A 17,830-nucleotide genomic window follows, 5' to 3' on the forward strand; every position below is an offset into this window, starting at 1 on the left:
GATACATTTGTCTGAAGACAAGGTAGAATTTCTTTAAACCAAGTAAATTATCATCCATTTTCTTTAAACCAAGTGAATTATCATCCATCAAAAGACCTGTTTAATGGTTAATCCAAAAAATAATATGTAGAAAGACAAATAACAAGTGTAATGAGAATGCTAGCTAAGAAAGATCATAAATATATCTCGAAGACACATAAATAAGTGATGCTAAAAAAACTATAATGGTTACCTATTCTTTAATTAATAAAGTATTTCCATTTTTTTAAATGGGGACATTCATCAAAAGATCAAATAACTTTGCCAACCAGGTGAGAAATACAACGTTGAGTATCATCAAATGATATATGCTCATGGCGATCCTATAAACTAAATGTTGCCAACACGAATGGATGGGCCATCCTATTTTCCTCACGGTGACATGAAACAACTTGGCAAGCAACGTAATATCTTAAAAATAAATTAATGAAAAGATAGTCCACCGTCTCTGTGGAGTGCCAAAAAAGTGGTGTAATATTATGTCAAATTTGTCACATGCTAAAAATTATGTCAAATTTAGTACAAAATATAGCATGAGTAAAATTTGACACATTAATAAATACTACATTTTTATTTACTATATTGCAACTAATTATTATAAATTACTAGTTGATAATTAATGACTAACCATATATCATTTTTTATTTATTTTTTAATGATAAATTTCTTGGAGTACATAATTTGGATTTAAAAAATAATTAAAAAAATTAATTTTTGTTAAATTTTTTTGTGTTAATTTACATCTTATGCATTTGAGCACAATTGTAAATATTGAGCCAAATATAGCATTAACTCATTTTTTGTGCTAAATTTAGTACAAAAGAGATGTTATTAATGAACTCTTATAAAAAAAATGGTATTTGTGGCATAAATACCTAATGTTTTACATTTTTTACAGTTAAATACCTAATATTTTATTTTTACGGTAAAAATACTCAATGTTTAATATATGTTAAAGATAAATATCTAATTTTTTTATGATAAAAATACCAAAAATTGCTAAAATATTATTTTTAGCCGTACTTCATTTATTGAAGTTGTTAAGTGTTGACCCTTTGTATATGTAACGGTCTATAATTTGTGTATTTTTATTTTTCTAATTTAAAATGTTTTTTTAAAATATTATAAAATTGACTAATTGCAACCAATGTCTAGTTAGTTAAAATGTTTAACAAGCCTAACAGATCAGATATTTATATAATTAATGTTTTAGCAATTTTAGATATTCTTACTAAAAAAAATTTAATTTAAGTATTTATTTTTAGTAAAAATAAAATATTAGGCGTTTAACCAGAAGGAAACATTGTATATTTACGAGGCAAATACCCTGAAAAAAAGTAAAAAGATACATCCGTCTCATGGTAAGTGGTGAGGACTAAAAGCTAGTAGCGGGTTTTTCTCAGAGCATCCATTCTGTTTCAATGGGGAGAAAACCATGGTCTCGGAAAATATATCCTTCATTTTTCAAGATTCTTTTGGATGACTTCCCAAACAAGTTGGTAAGTATTACACAGTGAATGTTTCGTAGATTAATTCTTTACTAATTAAAAAAAGGTTCCTCTATTTCCTCACTTTGTGTGTATATTGTCACATGTACTATGCCTTTTGGTTTCAGCAAATTCCAGTGGCTTTTGCCAAGAATTTTGATGGAGAAGCTTCTCAACAATGTCTCATTTGGAACCCTTTTAAGAAATTTTGGAATGTTAACGTGGAAAAAACCAATAACAGATTGTTTTTTCAAAAGGGTTGGAATCTATTTTTGCTAGACAATGGTTTAGAGTTTGGTGACCTTCTTGTCTTTCACTATAATGCTGGGAAATCAGAATTTTATGTTGATTTTTATGGGAAAAATTGCTGTCAAAAAAGGGGCATATCCCTAGGTTTTCACAGAGAGAAAGACCAATCTGAAAATAGTCTTGATGGTAATAAAACAAATATGGTAAATATTGGAGTAATTGACCTTGAAACTGAAGATTCTGAGCCTATTGAGCAATATAGAAGTGAATCATCAGAAGATGAATTTTTTGAAGAGAAAACTCAAACTAAACGTGGTGGTGCAGGTATATCTATTTAGTAAATAAATATAAATTAACATGTTTTCTGGAGTAATGAGAAAGCACAATTTTGTTTTGTTTATCTTTTATTGCAGGAAGGCCTCGATTTCGATCTCGTTCTCGTTGTGATAGGGAAGTGAGAGCACTCGAAGAAGCCAACAAATACATTCCAAAGCATCCTTCTTTCAAATTAGTAATGGCTGAAAGTTATGTGATGAAGGGACTTCTGGTACAAAAACTAATGCTTATTTACATAGTTTCTTGCATATGATTTGTCACCATCTTTAAAAATTGGTTCTAACTATAGCAAAGCCAATATGTATAACAAAATATTCATGATTTTACATGGTTGAGGTTAAGGACTTATAGTCGCAGTGAGAATGAAATATATGGTGTTTTGCAGGGTGTACCAATCAGCCTTTACAGAACACATATGAAGCAAATGCAGAGAAATGGAAGCTTTATCATGTTGCAACATTTAGGGAAGTCATGGCCAGTGAAGTTTTGCATTAACGAGCCGCGTAGGGCAAGGTTCGCCTTAGGATGGGGTAAGTTTGTGAAGGACAACACTATAGAATTGGGAGATGTTTGTGTCTTTGAGCTAATGGGTGAGAGTGTGGTGAAGGTCTCTATATTTAGAGGTTAATAAATAGTTGTAATAGTTTCTCTATTTTAGTAAATCATTTGTTGTTACTTTGGTATAGGTGTTTAATTATATAGTTTGACTCCAAAATAAGTTTGTCTTATTTACTTTGGTAAGAAGATCAAGCTTTCTTTTGTTTAATTGTACTAGTTTATGCTTCAAGTTCCACATTAGATTACTCTTCTCTTACGTAAAAAATATTTGTTTCTGTCTGTTGAATGTTGATATGTAATTTCTTTTTTTTAAAAAAGTCTTCTACTTTCTGAGGTTGTTCCATATATATTCCAACAAAAAATAAAATAGTAAAGCAAGAGGAGAGCAAAATGTCAAGAATGGTGAGGGCCCCAATCATGTCTCTGTCTTTCTCTGGAGAGGGTCCTGAGTTTTTCAAAGTTTTCATCCCCAAATCCCATTCTGAAATGTTGGAGATAGCAAATAACATTGGTGATGTTATATAGTTGTTAATTACTATGGGCTAGTCCTTTCATTTAGCTTAGTTGTAGTTTTTATATATATATATATATATGTATGTTTTTGTCATGGTTTGAGCTCCACCACGCCAAGAAATTGAGTTGAATCAACCTGCAAGAAAGTGAGACCATGAAAACCAAACACAAACACCAGCAAGCAATTGCTCAAACACTATTGCAACAGAATTAGAGAAATGCTTGAGAAAGTAATGAGAAAAGAGAAAAAATTTATACTGATTTGATCCAAGCTTCTTCACTATGTAGAAAATGATATACAAGTCTTTACAACACCTCACAGCTCCTTTTCTCTCCCATTCTCAACTCAATACATCAATGGCAGAGAAACTCGGTTTACAACACAAAGTAAGCCCTCACAAAACTCTACACTCACTATTTCACAGTCATTTCCAAAGCTTTCTGACAACTCAATCAAACTCTTCTTGATTCTTGCACACACTAAATGAATTCTTGATTACTGAGAAAGTTGTGACTGAATGGGAGGAGACCAGCTAGTACATATAGAGTTAATTATGTTATATGACACTTCAGCAGCTAGTGTCATTTTAAGTAAGACTCCCTAGAAAAATGACTTGTGGTATTAGTATTTTTGAAAAGACGAGTCAGAGGTCAGAATTACCTCCTCTCAAAAACAATAATAACCCTCACTTTTGGCGGAGGAATACCGTGGAAACAAAAATAAGAAAGATACAAAGCCTTAGAAAAAACCAGAACAAGAAAGATTACGACCACAAATACATCCATTCCCTACAAAGATCCAAAAAGAAAACATCCTCAAATCCTTTTGACCTATATACCCAAGTAGCCACCCAGAATCTAATTTTATCCCAAAGAGAATCAACAGGGCAAGAGGATTCTTCAAAGATCTTGCTATTTCTCTCCAACCAAATAACCCAGAAAGTTGCCAACACGGTACTTTGCCAAAGACGAGCCATTCTCTTCTCTCCCTCTAGTTGACACACAAACAGTTGTGAACAAGAGGAAGGCATGAACAAGAGGAAGGCATACACCAAGATACCCTGCACTCGTTTAACATTTTACCCCAAAGAGCCGTGGAAAAAGAGCACTCTAGGAAAAGATGAGTAATTGATTCACCGTTGTTTTTACAGCAAACACACCAATTTGGTGACAAATAATGAAAAGGTCTTCTTCTCTGCAAATTGTCGAGGACCCTTAACTTATTCGAGAATAACAACCAACCAAACACTTTCACTTTCGAAGGGACCACACTCTTCCATAACCTCTTAGCCCAAGGTAACTCTCGACCTAAATTAGCGTAGGATAAACTGTTGACCGTGTTTTTGGCCAACGACGTGTAGACGTCAAAACGACAAAAACCTTCAAGAGAAATAAACGACACATACAATATTTATAGTGGTTCAGCCCCAATGTGTTGGTAATAGTCTAATCCACTTAGAGTTATGATTATGGATCTACACTCAAGATCAGATGACCCTGAGTCAACTGAGTTTCTTCAGTGCAGATTACAAGAATACAAGAGATCAAAATACAATTACTCTCCCTAGAAAATCAGAATCCGCCCCTTTTATGATGCCATGAGCCTTGTATTTATAGGCTCATGATCGTACAGATGATGTCCCCATAATCGGGATATTTTGTTATTCTCACTATATTTAATTTACAATAATATTCAAAATATAACGATACACTATATTTATGTGATAATCTGAGAGATTCCCGCTCAAGCCAAGACTGATTCTTGTTGAAGCCGTTTCTGGGATCTTTTACGTAGCTCTACTCCGTCTAATCGACCCATATCACATTCAGGCTGGTCGGCCAAACCTTCACTGGGCGGACACGCACCTGACTGGGCAGACATGCACCTGATTGGCCGGACATGGTCATGACTGGTCGGACATGGTCATGGCTGGTCGGCCAATGTCATGCCTGGGCAGATAAACATGTGGCTGGTCGGACAAGGTCATGCTTGGGCAGACAAACATGTGACTGGTCGGACAAAGTCATGCCTGGTCGGTCATGACACTTGACTGGCCAGTCAAAATTCTTCACTGGTCTACCGGGTCACTCCCAAGCCAGATCACCCAACCATTCCTTGCCATTTGTCATTTCTTCAGCGAACGCCTCCTGTCTGGCGTTGAATTGTGCCATTTCCTCTTGGAAAGCCCCCATGGCCTCCTGGAGTTGTTCAACCTCTAGAGTCACATCCTCGAGCATGACTCTAGGCTTAGTCTCATGGTCTTGAGGGCCAGGACCTTCTGATCTGACAGGCTCTTTAGAGGAACCTGTCTTCTTGGAGGCCGCATTGGTGTTCTTAGGCGCCATCACGCTACAGGGATCGTCTGTCTTTCTCTTCAGGCTCTCAATGAAAGCACCAAAATGTTGATTGTGTTTTTTGCCAACGACGTGTAGACGTCAAAACGACAAAAACCTTCAAGAGAAATAAACGACACAGACAATTTTTATAGTGGTTCAGCCCCAATGTGTTGGTAATAGCCTAATCCACTTAGAGTTATGATTATGGATCTACACTCAAGATCAGATGAATATGAGTCAATTGAGTTTCTTCAGTGCAGATTACAAGAATACAAGAGTTCAAAATACAATTACTCTCCCTAGAAAATCAGAATCCACCCCTTTTATGATGCCATGAGCCTTGTATTTATAGGCTCAGGATCGTACAGATGATGTCCCCATAATCGGGATATTTTGTTATTCTCACTATATTTAATTTACAATAATATTCAAAATATAACGATACACTATATTTATGTGATAATCTGAGAGATTCCCGCTCAAGCCAAGACCGATTCTTGTTGAAGCTGTTTCTAGGATCTTTTACGTAGCTCTACTCCGTCTAATCGACCCATATCACATTCAGGCTGGTCGGCCAAACCTTCACTGGGTGGACACGCACCTGACTGGGCAGACATGCACCTGACTGGTCGGACACGGTCATGACTGGTCGGACAAGGTTATGCCTGGTCGGTCATGATACTTGACTGGCCAGTAAAAATTCTTCACTGGTCTACCAGGTCACTCCTAAGCCAGATCACCCAACCATTCCTTGCCATTTCTCATTTCTATTGCCACGTCATCGTCTTCAAATTTTGGGGATAACACAAACTATGAAAGGCAGTCTTGCAATTGTAAACTCCACTATTGTCTGGAATCCAAATCCTCTTATCCTCCAAGATCGGGGGTAAATCCACAAACTTAATCAAATTTAACAGCTCAACCAAACTAGGAATCTCCCTATCAAATAGATTCCTTCTGAATCGAAAGTCCCAGTCTAGGCCGCCCGAACTGTTGACCTCCTCCCCCTCTACCATGTCCTTAATCAAATAATTCTTGGCCTCCGTTACCCTGAATAAATCAGGGCATTTCGATTTGAAAGAGAACTCACTAATCCAAAGATCCTCCCAAAAATGAATCTTGTATCCCCTTCCAACTTTAAAATAGACCAAGCTTCTAAACTCCTCATACAAAGTCGAGATGTCTCTCCAAGGGCCACGAACAGAAAATCTACCTCCAATATTAGTATCCCAGTTTCCCCCATCACTCCCATATATGCTTTTGACCACCCTATGCCACAAAGAAGTACTCTCCAAAGGAAACTGCCACAACCACTTGAAGAGAAAAGCCTTATTTCTCAACGCTAGATTTCTAATTCCCAAGCCTCTGTGACTACGTGATTTACATACATCGTGCCAAGATACCAAGTGGTCTGCCCCTGACTGTTCCGCACCTTCCCACAAGAAATCCCGCATAAGCTTTTCAATAATCCCCACCACACTCTTAGGGATACAGAACAACGATAAATAAAAAACTGGGATTGAAGACAAAACCGACTGAATAAGAGTCAACCTACCACCTCTAGAGAAAAAAGCACTCTTCCAAGATTCCAAACAATTAGCACATTTCGAGATAACATGCTCCCAAAATCCCTTGGAACGAGGAGAATCCCACAAAGGAAGACCCAAATACTGAATCGGCCACTGTCCCACCTCACAATCTATCTCTTTTGCTTGCCGCTCCACTACCTCCTCATTCAAATTGATCCCCAACAATTGACATTTCTGCAAATTGATAGATAAACCAGACACAACACTGAAAACCTTAAGGATATCCAAGAGCACAACCAATGACTCCTCATCGTTCACAAAAAATATCGTATCCTCGGCAAACTGAAGATGATTGACATCCACCTTATCCTTACCTACTGTGAAACCTCTAAAAGCTGAACTACTTTTAGCCTTATCAATCATTCTGCCCAGAACATCTGCTACCAAAGTAAACAAGAACGGGGATAAGGAATCCCCTTGGCGAAGACCCCTCGAACCTTTGAACTTTCCCCTCGGTCGCCCATTTAAAAATATAGAAAAAGATGTGGAGGATAGACAACCACGAATCCACCTTCTCCAAAGATCGCCAAACCCTTTCTTTTTCATAACTAAATCCAGGAATCCCCAATCCACACAATCATAAGCCTTAGTAAAATCAATTTTGAAAACCCAACCCTTTCTACCCTTGCTCCTGTACCCCTCTACTGCCTCGTTTGCGATCAATACTGTATCCAAAATTTGCTTACCCTCCACAAAAGCTCCTTGTGATTCGGCAATTGTGTTAGAAAGAACTCTCTTAAGTCTATAAGCTAACACCTTTGATATGACTTTGTAAAGACTAGTAACCAGGCTAATAGGCCTATAATCCCTCACTCGACATCTATTTAATTTCTTAGGAATAAGACAAATAAATGTTTCATTGGTTCTTCCATGAATGATGTCGTCATTGAAAAAACCTTGAAAGACTGCGAGAAGATCTTTTTTGACAACATCCCAATTACTCTGATACACATCCATGGAGAAACAATCCGGCCCCGGAGATTTAGAGTCGTCACACGCGAAAACCGCTTGTTTAATTTTGTCTTCCGCGAAAGGTCGCTCTATAAAAGACGCCATAACCGCTGAAATCGGAGACCAAGAAATGCCCTCCACTCCAATCCAGACTCTGGGAACCGCTGAATACAAAACAGAATAGAAACCCACAATAGTCTTTTCAATATCCGCATCTTCAACCCAAACAGTACCATCTTCTTCCTCAATCCTAGAAATAAAGTTTTTCGCTTTTCGACTACTAAGGATACTATGGCAAAGTTTGGAGTTAGCATCCCCTTCCTTGGCCCATTGACACTTCACTTTAAACCAAACACTCATTTCCTTCTCAAAGACAATCTGCTGCCATTCTTCCTTCACCTTAGAGCGTTCCAGACGAAAATGGTTATTCCATGATCCCCCCTCCTCTAATCTGTCTAACTCAAACAACCTTCTTTCAAGCAACTGTTTTTGCACTTTCCTAGTCCCATAGACCTGCCGACTCCACGTCTTAATTTTATCTTGAACCATTGCAAGCTTAGACATCAATTGAAAACCCGGCCAACCATGCACTTTAGCCGAATCCCACCACTACTGGAAATTGCTAGAGAACTCCCTATGCTCCAGCCAAGCATTTTCAAATCTGAAAGGAGAAGGCCCCCACGAAGGAGGACTCGAGTCTAACACCACCGGACTATGATCAGAAACTATTCTAACCATAATTTCCTGTTGAACGAAGGAGTACAGTCCTGACCAAGAGGGTGTATGAAGGAATCTATCCAGTCTACAACAAATAGGCTTTTGCCTATAATTTGACCACGTGAACATCCCATTTTGAAGTTTGGGGTCAACCAATTTTAACTCTCTAATCAAAGAATCAAACTTCTTCATACTCCTAGTATTTGACTTGCTATTCAGTTTCTCATCAACCCTCGTAACCACATTAAAATCTCCCCCAACGCACCAATTATTACCACAAATAGCGCTCAAACCTGCTAATTCATCCCAAAAGCTATCTCTCTTACCATACACTACAGACCCATAAACACCTAAGAACCACCACGGTTCCTTCCCCTCAGCCACCAAGTGGATAGAAACAGAGAAATCCCCAACTAAAGAGTCAATAACGGAAACACTCCTAGTATCCCAAACTACCAAGGTTCCTCCCGACCGACCAATCGCCTCCTAAAGAATTCATCCTTTAAACCTAGACCTCCAAATGCTTCCAATGAACCTCCTATCTATTGACGCCTTTTTAACCTCTTGAAGAATAATAATATCTGGATTAACTTTACAGATTAATTCCTTAATCACTTTACGTTTTCCTTTGGTACCACATCCCCTCACATTCCAAGAAAGAATCTTCATAAGTCATAATTATACCCCCCAACATTCCTCTTCCTTTTATCACTACTACAAAAAAGTTTTTAGGACTCGCGGGGCGCGAGTCCTCTATTTGAGAGCCTTAAAAAACTGGGGTTTTTTAGGACTCGCGTTGCGAGTCCTAAAAACAATGCGAGTCCTTAAAAGTTTTATTTTTTATTTTTAAAAAATTAATTTGTGGGTTTTGAATCCGGTGGTGGGGCTCCGGCGACGGTGGCGGCGCCACCATTAAAAGGTGGTGGTTCGGAAAACAAACTATTGGGTTTTAAAGCCCAAGAAGCAAGGAGTATGGTGGTGTTGGTGGTTTAGCTCGTGGTGGCTTGAGGTGGCCGGAATATGCTCGGAAAGTTTGGGAGAAACCCATGAACGACTGAACTTCAAGTGCTCTGTTAAGGGCCTTAGACCGCGCGTGAGGTCACCATCTCCGGGGATCGGGGGTTTCGGGGGACGGCGCGTGGCGGTGGCCGGAGGTGGGACGGCGGCGTTCGGCGGTGGCACTTCGGGAGAGAGGGAGAGAGAAGGAACTTTGGGAGAAAGAGAGAGGGAACCGAGGAGAGAGAGTGAAAATGTGGGCTGTGTGATTTTTTTGATTTTTTTTAATATATAATAATAAAAATTTTGTTAAAAAAAAATTAGAGGGAATTCGAAGTTTTTCAAAATTCAAAATTTTATGATACATATAAGTTTTTAGGACTCGCAACGCGAGTCCTAAAAAACTCTAGTTTTTTAAAATTCAAAATTTTATGATACACATAAGTTTTTAGGACTCACGAAGAATGTTTTTAGGACTAGCAACGCGAGTCCTAAAAAACTATAGTTTTTTAAAATTCAAAATTTTATGATACACATAAGTTTTTAGGACTCGCTTGCGAGTCCTAAAAAGTCTAGGAGGTGTTTGTTTAAAAAAAAACTCAAACTTTTAGGATACACATAGTTTTTAGGACTCGCTCCGCAAGTCCTAAAAGGTCCAAGAGACTTTTTTAGGACTCGCATTTATGTGAGTGTCCTTAAAAGGTGTTTTTGTAGTAGTGTATCATAGTTCACATTGAAACTCAACTTTCGTAATTCGCGGCGACTTTTCTGAGAAAGACTTACAGAACCACCTTTATCTACCTCTCCCTTGACACAAGGTATCACTGAAATACCTAGAGAGTGCATGGAATTAATAAGTCGAAGAGACTCAGACAAACTCTTTTCCTCCATTCCCGCAGAGTTGCCCAAAACTACTGAATTTTCCTGTCTAGAAACTTCCTCCAGTACCTCATTCTCGTCCTCCCCCTTGACCTCAACCCCAAGTGAGGATTCTCCTTGAATAATATTTCCATCCCACAAGCTACTCACTTGTAATCCTATATCCTCCCCGTCCTCCTTTCCACCATCGGAATCATCATCGACATAACCATCTTCTGAGCTACCCGATTCAAAATCGATATTTTCATAACTATAAGACTGAGATGATTTGACTTTTCCCATTGTGCATGGAGAGTTCTCTGGGCAGTAGTGCTTGCATCAGTAAGAGTAGCAGATTGATCTTCACACATGCATATGTCCAAGTCCATGATTCCCAAACTAAAATCTACATCTCGTTTCCACTTCTTGTAGTTGGACCCATTCATAATTTGAATGGAAACATTGTTGTTATTCATAGAAAAAGAAACTACAAGATAAAAGGAAAATGACAAAACTTGATGAAACTCTGAGCATATCAAAAAAATATATAAATAGAGTCAAGATGATCATCACAAAGTCCCATTTGTGGTGAGAATATAATACACATATGATCTATTTCCATGAAGTTAAATAGAAAAAATATATATAAATTAAAAATTTATTACCTTTGGGAAAATAAATTCTCAAAGCATTTATATTAATTCAAACCAAACAAAATACACATAAAAATTTATTACCTTTGGGCAAATAATTTTAAACATGCATTATAATCAACACACTTCATGAGACATTAATTAATATATATATATATATAAGGGTTTATACATTTTTGGACCCTGTGTTTTTTTCTATTACCTGTTTGGACCCTGTGTTTTGACAAATTACTTTTTGGACCCTATGTTTGGTAAAATGGTTAAAATAGAACCCTAAACCTGATTTTGGTCAATGTTTTCTCAACTAAAATCACGAATAATTTACCAAACTAACAATTCAGAACAAAAATAAAATCATTCTGCTTAAAAATTGTGTTGTTATATTCAATTTTTTCTTCATCAAAATTGAGTTTAGGGTTCTATTTTTACCATTTTATAAAACACAAGGTCCAAAAAGTAATTTATCAAAACACAGGGTCCAAACAGGTAATGGAGAAAAACACAGGGTCCAAAAAGGTATAAACCCTATATATAATTACCTCCTTTGGGCAAGTAATTATACATATCAATTATCCAAAAAAAATATTTTCTATAAACTGAGGAAATTTGGCGATAAAACAATCATTGAAAAATAATATAATTAAATCACTTTGATGATAATAATTATAATATTTTCAACCAAATTCCCAATATATATATATATATTGCTCATTAAATGAATGAATGATCAAAAGAATGTCTTCCACCATAACACATTATTTAGTCATCAAATAATCAAGTTGTTAGCACAACAAAGAATATATGATTTATTTATTTATTACCAATTGTATACGATTTAGGACCTATACTTTTTTTGTTTAACCTAAATTGAGATTAATCATTGATAAACCCTAAGTAATTTTTGTTATTAATTTATGTTGAAATTTTTATCGTTAGATCCTAAAATATTAGGGCTTTTGTTTATCTCGAAATTACCTTTTTGTTCATATATTATATGATTAATTTTCATAAATTTTGAAATTTCGAAATTGTTATATCTCAATTTAATGGTTATTTTTCCAAATTCAATTATTGTATGTATTCATTATTGTTTGTGGGAGATATGCCATGCTTTAATTTTGTATAGATTCGGTCATTTACACACACTTTTACCCGAAATTTTGATGCATTTTTTTCCATATAATCTCTTAGATCTACACTTAATTCCTTGTTTTTACTCCATATAAACTACATAAATCAATTGCTCATGATCCTTGGATTAAAACCCCTCAAACAAACGCTCGAAATCGCCCTTTTTCTAGCCGGAAACCCGTCGAACCCGATCGGGTCGCAATCCGGGTCGCACAACCCATTTCACAACTGCTGGAGGTTGAAGGCAAGTGTTTCCGGTGACGCCCACTCCCGGCAGGCAGCGCGTGGGGCGCATGCGGCGTCTTCCGACGTCATTTTTCAACAGTTTTTTCCCAGCATTAATAGAATTTAATTTAAGAATTTTCTGTAATTTTTATTTAATTTTTTGAAATTTTAAAATAATTATTATGGACTTAATCTTATTTCCGATGTCATAAAATATTAATAAATAATTTATAATACTTTTTCAAAAAATTTGAATCACAGAAAATTATTTGAGTATTTGTTCGTTCCTTTGAACATACTCACTCAATGGAAAAACCTTTGTTTTTTCTATACTCTCCACTCAAACAATAGGTTTTAATTTTCATAAATAAAAGTCTAACAAATTTGCCTCTAATAAGAGGGATATTAGCAGCGGACCCAGGAGTCCGCCGCTAATAAAGTTTTTTTTAATTTTTTTATTTAAAATAGCATTAGCAGTGGAGCAAGAGAGGGAAAGTGCTGGAATTTTCTCGGGCTCCAATTTTAATCGGTATTAGCAACGGACCCACACATTATAAGCAGCAGACTTCCTGTCGCTAATACATAATAGTGGCGGGTACCACACATTATTAGCGGCGGATCCCCGCCGCTAATAAAAAAACGGTCATAATTACCTATTATTAGCGGCGGGCAGTCCGTCGCTAATAATGTGTGGTACCCGCCGCTATTATGTATTAGCGGCGGGGATCTGCCGCTAATAATATCCTATATATATATGCCCACCGCACCCCTTCCTTCAGTTTTCCCATTTCTACTTCTTCTTCTTCCCATTTCTTCCATCCATAGCCCTCCGCTTTCATTTTTGTGTCCAAAATATGTCTTTATGTATTTTTTTTTTGTGTATTTGTTAGAAAAATTTAATTATGTGTTAGTAATTTTATATATGTTTGAGTTTTTGAAATTCAAAATAGAAAAAAATTAAAATAATAGAAATTGGTTAGTTATAAATATTTTATGTTATATTATAAATGTTCTAGAATTTTATGAGTGCAGGGTTTAAGTTTTTTTGAAATTGTCGTATTGAACCGTTATGTTGCCAAATTTTTTGTGAAATTTAATTAAGTAAACTAGGTTTAATTTTTTTGTTATATGTTATGCCAACATAATGAGAAACTAAAATTGTAATGACTATTATATAATTTAGTTAATTAGTATTTTTATAATTGATTGAAGATTATTAAACAAATTAATTAGTAGTTAATTAGAAATTAATTTATTTTATCTATCTTAGTATGCTTATGATTGATGGTTATTGACCACAACCATCAATTATAGGGATATCGGCACATAAATAATAAATTTAAAATATAATTAATAAAATAATGAATGAAAGAATAATAAAATTTATGTAATTATTGAAAAAAAATTAGTCAAAAAGTTAAATAATAATTAGTTTGTAAAATTATTATTATTGTTACAAATTAAAAAATTTATGAATAAATAATTAAATAAATAATAATTTATTTTTTAATAATTCAATTATTTTTTTGTAATTTAATTAATTAAATAATAAATTATGTTAAGAAAATTATTAATTTGTTTATTAAATAACATTTTATAAATTAGTTGAATATAGAAATTGATAATTATATTTGATAAAAGTTTAAAAAAATTAATAATAAATAATAAATTAGTTTAAGAAAAATTATTAATTTGTTTATAAATAATATTATCTAATATTAAATAGTAATAAATTAGTTTAATATAGAAATTGATAATTATATTTAATAAAAGTTTAAAAAATTAATAATAAATAATAAATTAGTTTAAGAATTCGACTAACATGTATGGAGGTACATCACAACAATTTCAATACATGTATGGACACTCCTCCCAGTTCCCTCCTCTTTATTACCCCGACGTCCCTGCAAGATCTCAGACGTTACATCCTAGGCATCGTGACCTTGAGGATTCATCACAGCAGCAGTAATGGCCAGCAGCAGAGGTATGGTCAATTTATGAGTTCGTCACAGCAGTAGCAAATGTATGATCAATTTGAGAGTTTATTGCATCAGTCTCCCTAGGCACGACCACACACTCGACAATCTGTAGACTCGTTTGGATCATTTTCGCAATAGTCTCCACAAGCTTATTACCCTTCACCACCACCACCACAGTTTGCTTCACCACCAGCACCACAGTTTGTTTCACTACCATTATCGCACCCTAACATTGGTGAAGATATTGACATGAATGTTAATGAATATTTCTCGCCTGGTTGGCCTGATCCAAACAATAATAATTAGTTTACATTTTTTAATTAAATTAAGACAATTGATATTTTATTATGATTAATTTATATGTAATTAAATTAAGACAATTGATATTTTTATTATGTTAATTTTATGATTACTTTATATGTAATTTTGTTTGATGAATATTAATTATTAATAATTAATTTTAAATTTTAAATTTTATTATCTTTAAATAAGTATTATATATTTATTATTAAATAAAATAAAATGAATTATTATATTTTAATATTTTTAATAAAAAAATTATTAATTAATTACCGCCAGATTAATAGGGGCGGAACCCGCTGGTATTAAATGAGTCACGATGTTGACTACTTTTTACATCGGCGGGGTGTTAGTCCGCCGGTAATAACCATAATTACCGACCAACTATTATCGGCGGGGTTCTGCCGGTAATGTCCATTACCGACGGAGTTCCGCCGGTAATAACGTGTTTTGTTGTAGTGATAAGAATACTCTATATAAGAATAACCTTTATTTTATTATAAAATATTTTGATCCCAATTTTGGCCAGTTATAAATAAGAATAACCTCTAAAATATAATTAGTTATACGTTTTGTAAGTCTTGCATTAAGAAAGTATACCTCTATATAGTAATAATTAAATATATAGTCAAATAAATACATATATATATATTATGTCATTTATTTGTACACAAATGAGAAAATTAAAGATTTATTCTACATTTGAATTACTCAAGTTACTTTTAAATATATAATAGTTATTACGAAGATTTTATTGTTATTGTTGTTAAAGTTTATATTTTTTGGTGTTTGGAAATTTTTTTGTACTAATATCTCTATTCAATTGTAACCTCTCATGTATAATACAATTAGTTTGGTTCCAAAATTATTCTTATACAGAGGTCTGTATAAGGAAAACTTGATGCTTTATGCATCATCCTGTACCCTAATTTAAAAATATGCCAAGAACATTAAACATCATAAAATTATGTATTTTTCTAAAAATTTGACTATATTGTCCTTCTCATAAACAACCCCCACTCTCTCTCTCTCAGGCTTTCTCTATTTACCATGTCTACAAAGATGGCGCCACCACCACCACCTCTCTATGGTGGCATACTCCACAAATTAATTTTAAAAAATAAAGGATCCAAACGGATAATTGGCTAAAATAAAATGTTCAAAATGGTGTGAACCATTACAAAAAATATAAAATATATAAAAGGGTAAGTAACCATTTGGTACCTTGTATTTTTGCAAAGTATCATTTTGGCATCATGTGTTTACAATAATGCTCATTTGGTACATTGTATTTTGAAATCGTACATATTTGGTACCCTGTATTATAAAATCGCACATATTTGCTATCCTAAACTCAAATTTAATTAATAAAATTTTATAAATTTAATCAAAATGCTCTCAATTATATGAGTTCCAAATGTATATTTAATTACTTAATTACATATAATTGATGACAACTTGGTCATATTGACAAAATTTTATCTATCAAATCCAAGTATAGTGTACCAAATATGTATGATTTTAAAATATAAGGTACCATATGAGCATTATTAAAAGCAGATGGTACTAAAATGATACTTTGCAAAATCGCAGAGTACCAAATGAGTAAATTCCCTATATAAAAATATATAGTTTACTTTATATAAATAATTTTTAACCTTTTGAATAAATACACGATCCAAAGATTAATTTTAAAAAATAAAGAGTCAAAACGGGTAATCGGCCAAAATACAATGTTCGAATAATTGATCTATCTATTCTTATATTTAACATTTTAACAAAATACAAGGTCTAAAAGTTAATTTAAAAAAAATTCCAAATTGGTGATTGGCCAAAATAATCCATATTATTCAAAATTTCTCGAAACACATGTAGGAGGTTCATTAACATTATCATGAAAAAAAACTACGGTTAAGACTCATTCATGTGTCCATATAAGAAGTATGTTGTACAAATAAGATGAAAATGAATCTATACCACACAATCTCTAAAAAAAATTAATTATTTTAATTATTATAAAAGAGTGCACAAGGCACAATTATGTTTTCTAATTCCTTGCATAATTTTTCGGGTGCAAATTAAAAAATAAAAGTGGAGAACCATCCAATTCTTTATCTTCTTCAATTTAATAATTAAGATAATTTACTCATTTTGTACCCCATATTTTTGCAAAGTATCATTTTTGTATCCTCTTTTTATAATAATGTTACACTGCATTTTAAATTATACATATTTGTTACCCTAGACTCAAATTTGATAAATAAAATTTTGTCAATATGATTGAACTGTCATCAATTATATGTAATTAAGTACTTAAATTTGAATTTAGAACTCATATAATTGAGAGCAATTTGATTAAATTGAAAAAAAAATATTAATTAAATTTGAGTTTAAGATACTAAATAAATACGTATGATTATAAAATATAGGGTACCAAATATATATTATTTCAAAATACACGGTACTAAATAAGTATTATTGTAAATACATAGTACCAAAATGATACTTTAGAAAAACATACGGTATCAAATGATTATCTACTTTTTTTTTTTGGAAAATTTACACAAAATGTCAATTTTGGCCTTAATATTTCAATTTTACTTTTACACGATAATTTTAATTTTTATACGACATCCTCTTTTTATTTATACAGTTTCTTTTTTTTTTTTTCTCATATATTGTTTGGTCTATAAGTCTCCACAACTACATCCTTTTCATTTACAGTTTTGTCTGCGCATCATATAATTTTTATTTTAATATTCTAGAAATGAAAGTGAAGATTTTTTTTTATAAATATAATAGTTGGAGCAAACCTATGTTACATGTGTAGAAATAAAATTTGGTTACACTTATAGAAATATATATTTTGGTGATATATATGCATGCATTAGGTGTCACCGTAGTAGTTTTCC

The 17,830-nt window shown here is 33.7% G+C and overlaps 1 protein-coding gene across 2 annotated transcripts in view; it reads left to right on the forward strand.

Annotated features, from left to right (window-relative positions):
• Positions 1-1,412: 1,412 nt before the first annotated feature.
• The window catches only part of LOC133812061 (B3 domain-containing transcription factor VRN1-like), a 41,004-nt gene continuing 24,586 nt past the window's right edge, over positions 1,413-17,830 (forward strand). Inside the window, exons 1-4 of one of the 2 annotated variants that reach the window (XM_062246258.1) lie at positions 1,413-1,538; positions 1,655-2,099; positions 2,189-2,322; positions 2,497-2,877. In XM_062246258.1, coding sequence (XP_062102242.1) covers positions 1,461-1,538; positions 1,655-2,099; positions 2,189-2,322; positions 2,497-2,739 — 900 coding nt within the window. In that variant the 5' untranslated portion in view covers positions 1,413-1,460 and the 3' untranslated portion in view covers positions 2,740-2,877. Of the gene's footprint in view, positions 1,539-1,654; positions 2,100-2,188; positions 2,323-2,496; positions 2,878-17,830 lie in introns of those variants that run through there. The other variant, XM_062246259.1, reaches the window with a different exon arrangement.

This window comes from Humulus lupulus, chromosome 1 (genome assembly GCF_963169125.1).
Source record: "Humulus lupulus chromosome 1, drHumLupu1.1, whole genome shotgun sequence".
NCBI lineage: Eukaryota > Viridiplantae > Streptophyta > Magnoliopsida > Rosales > Cannabaceae > Humulus > Humulus lupulus.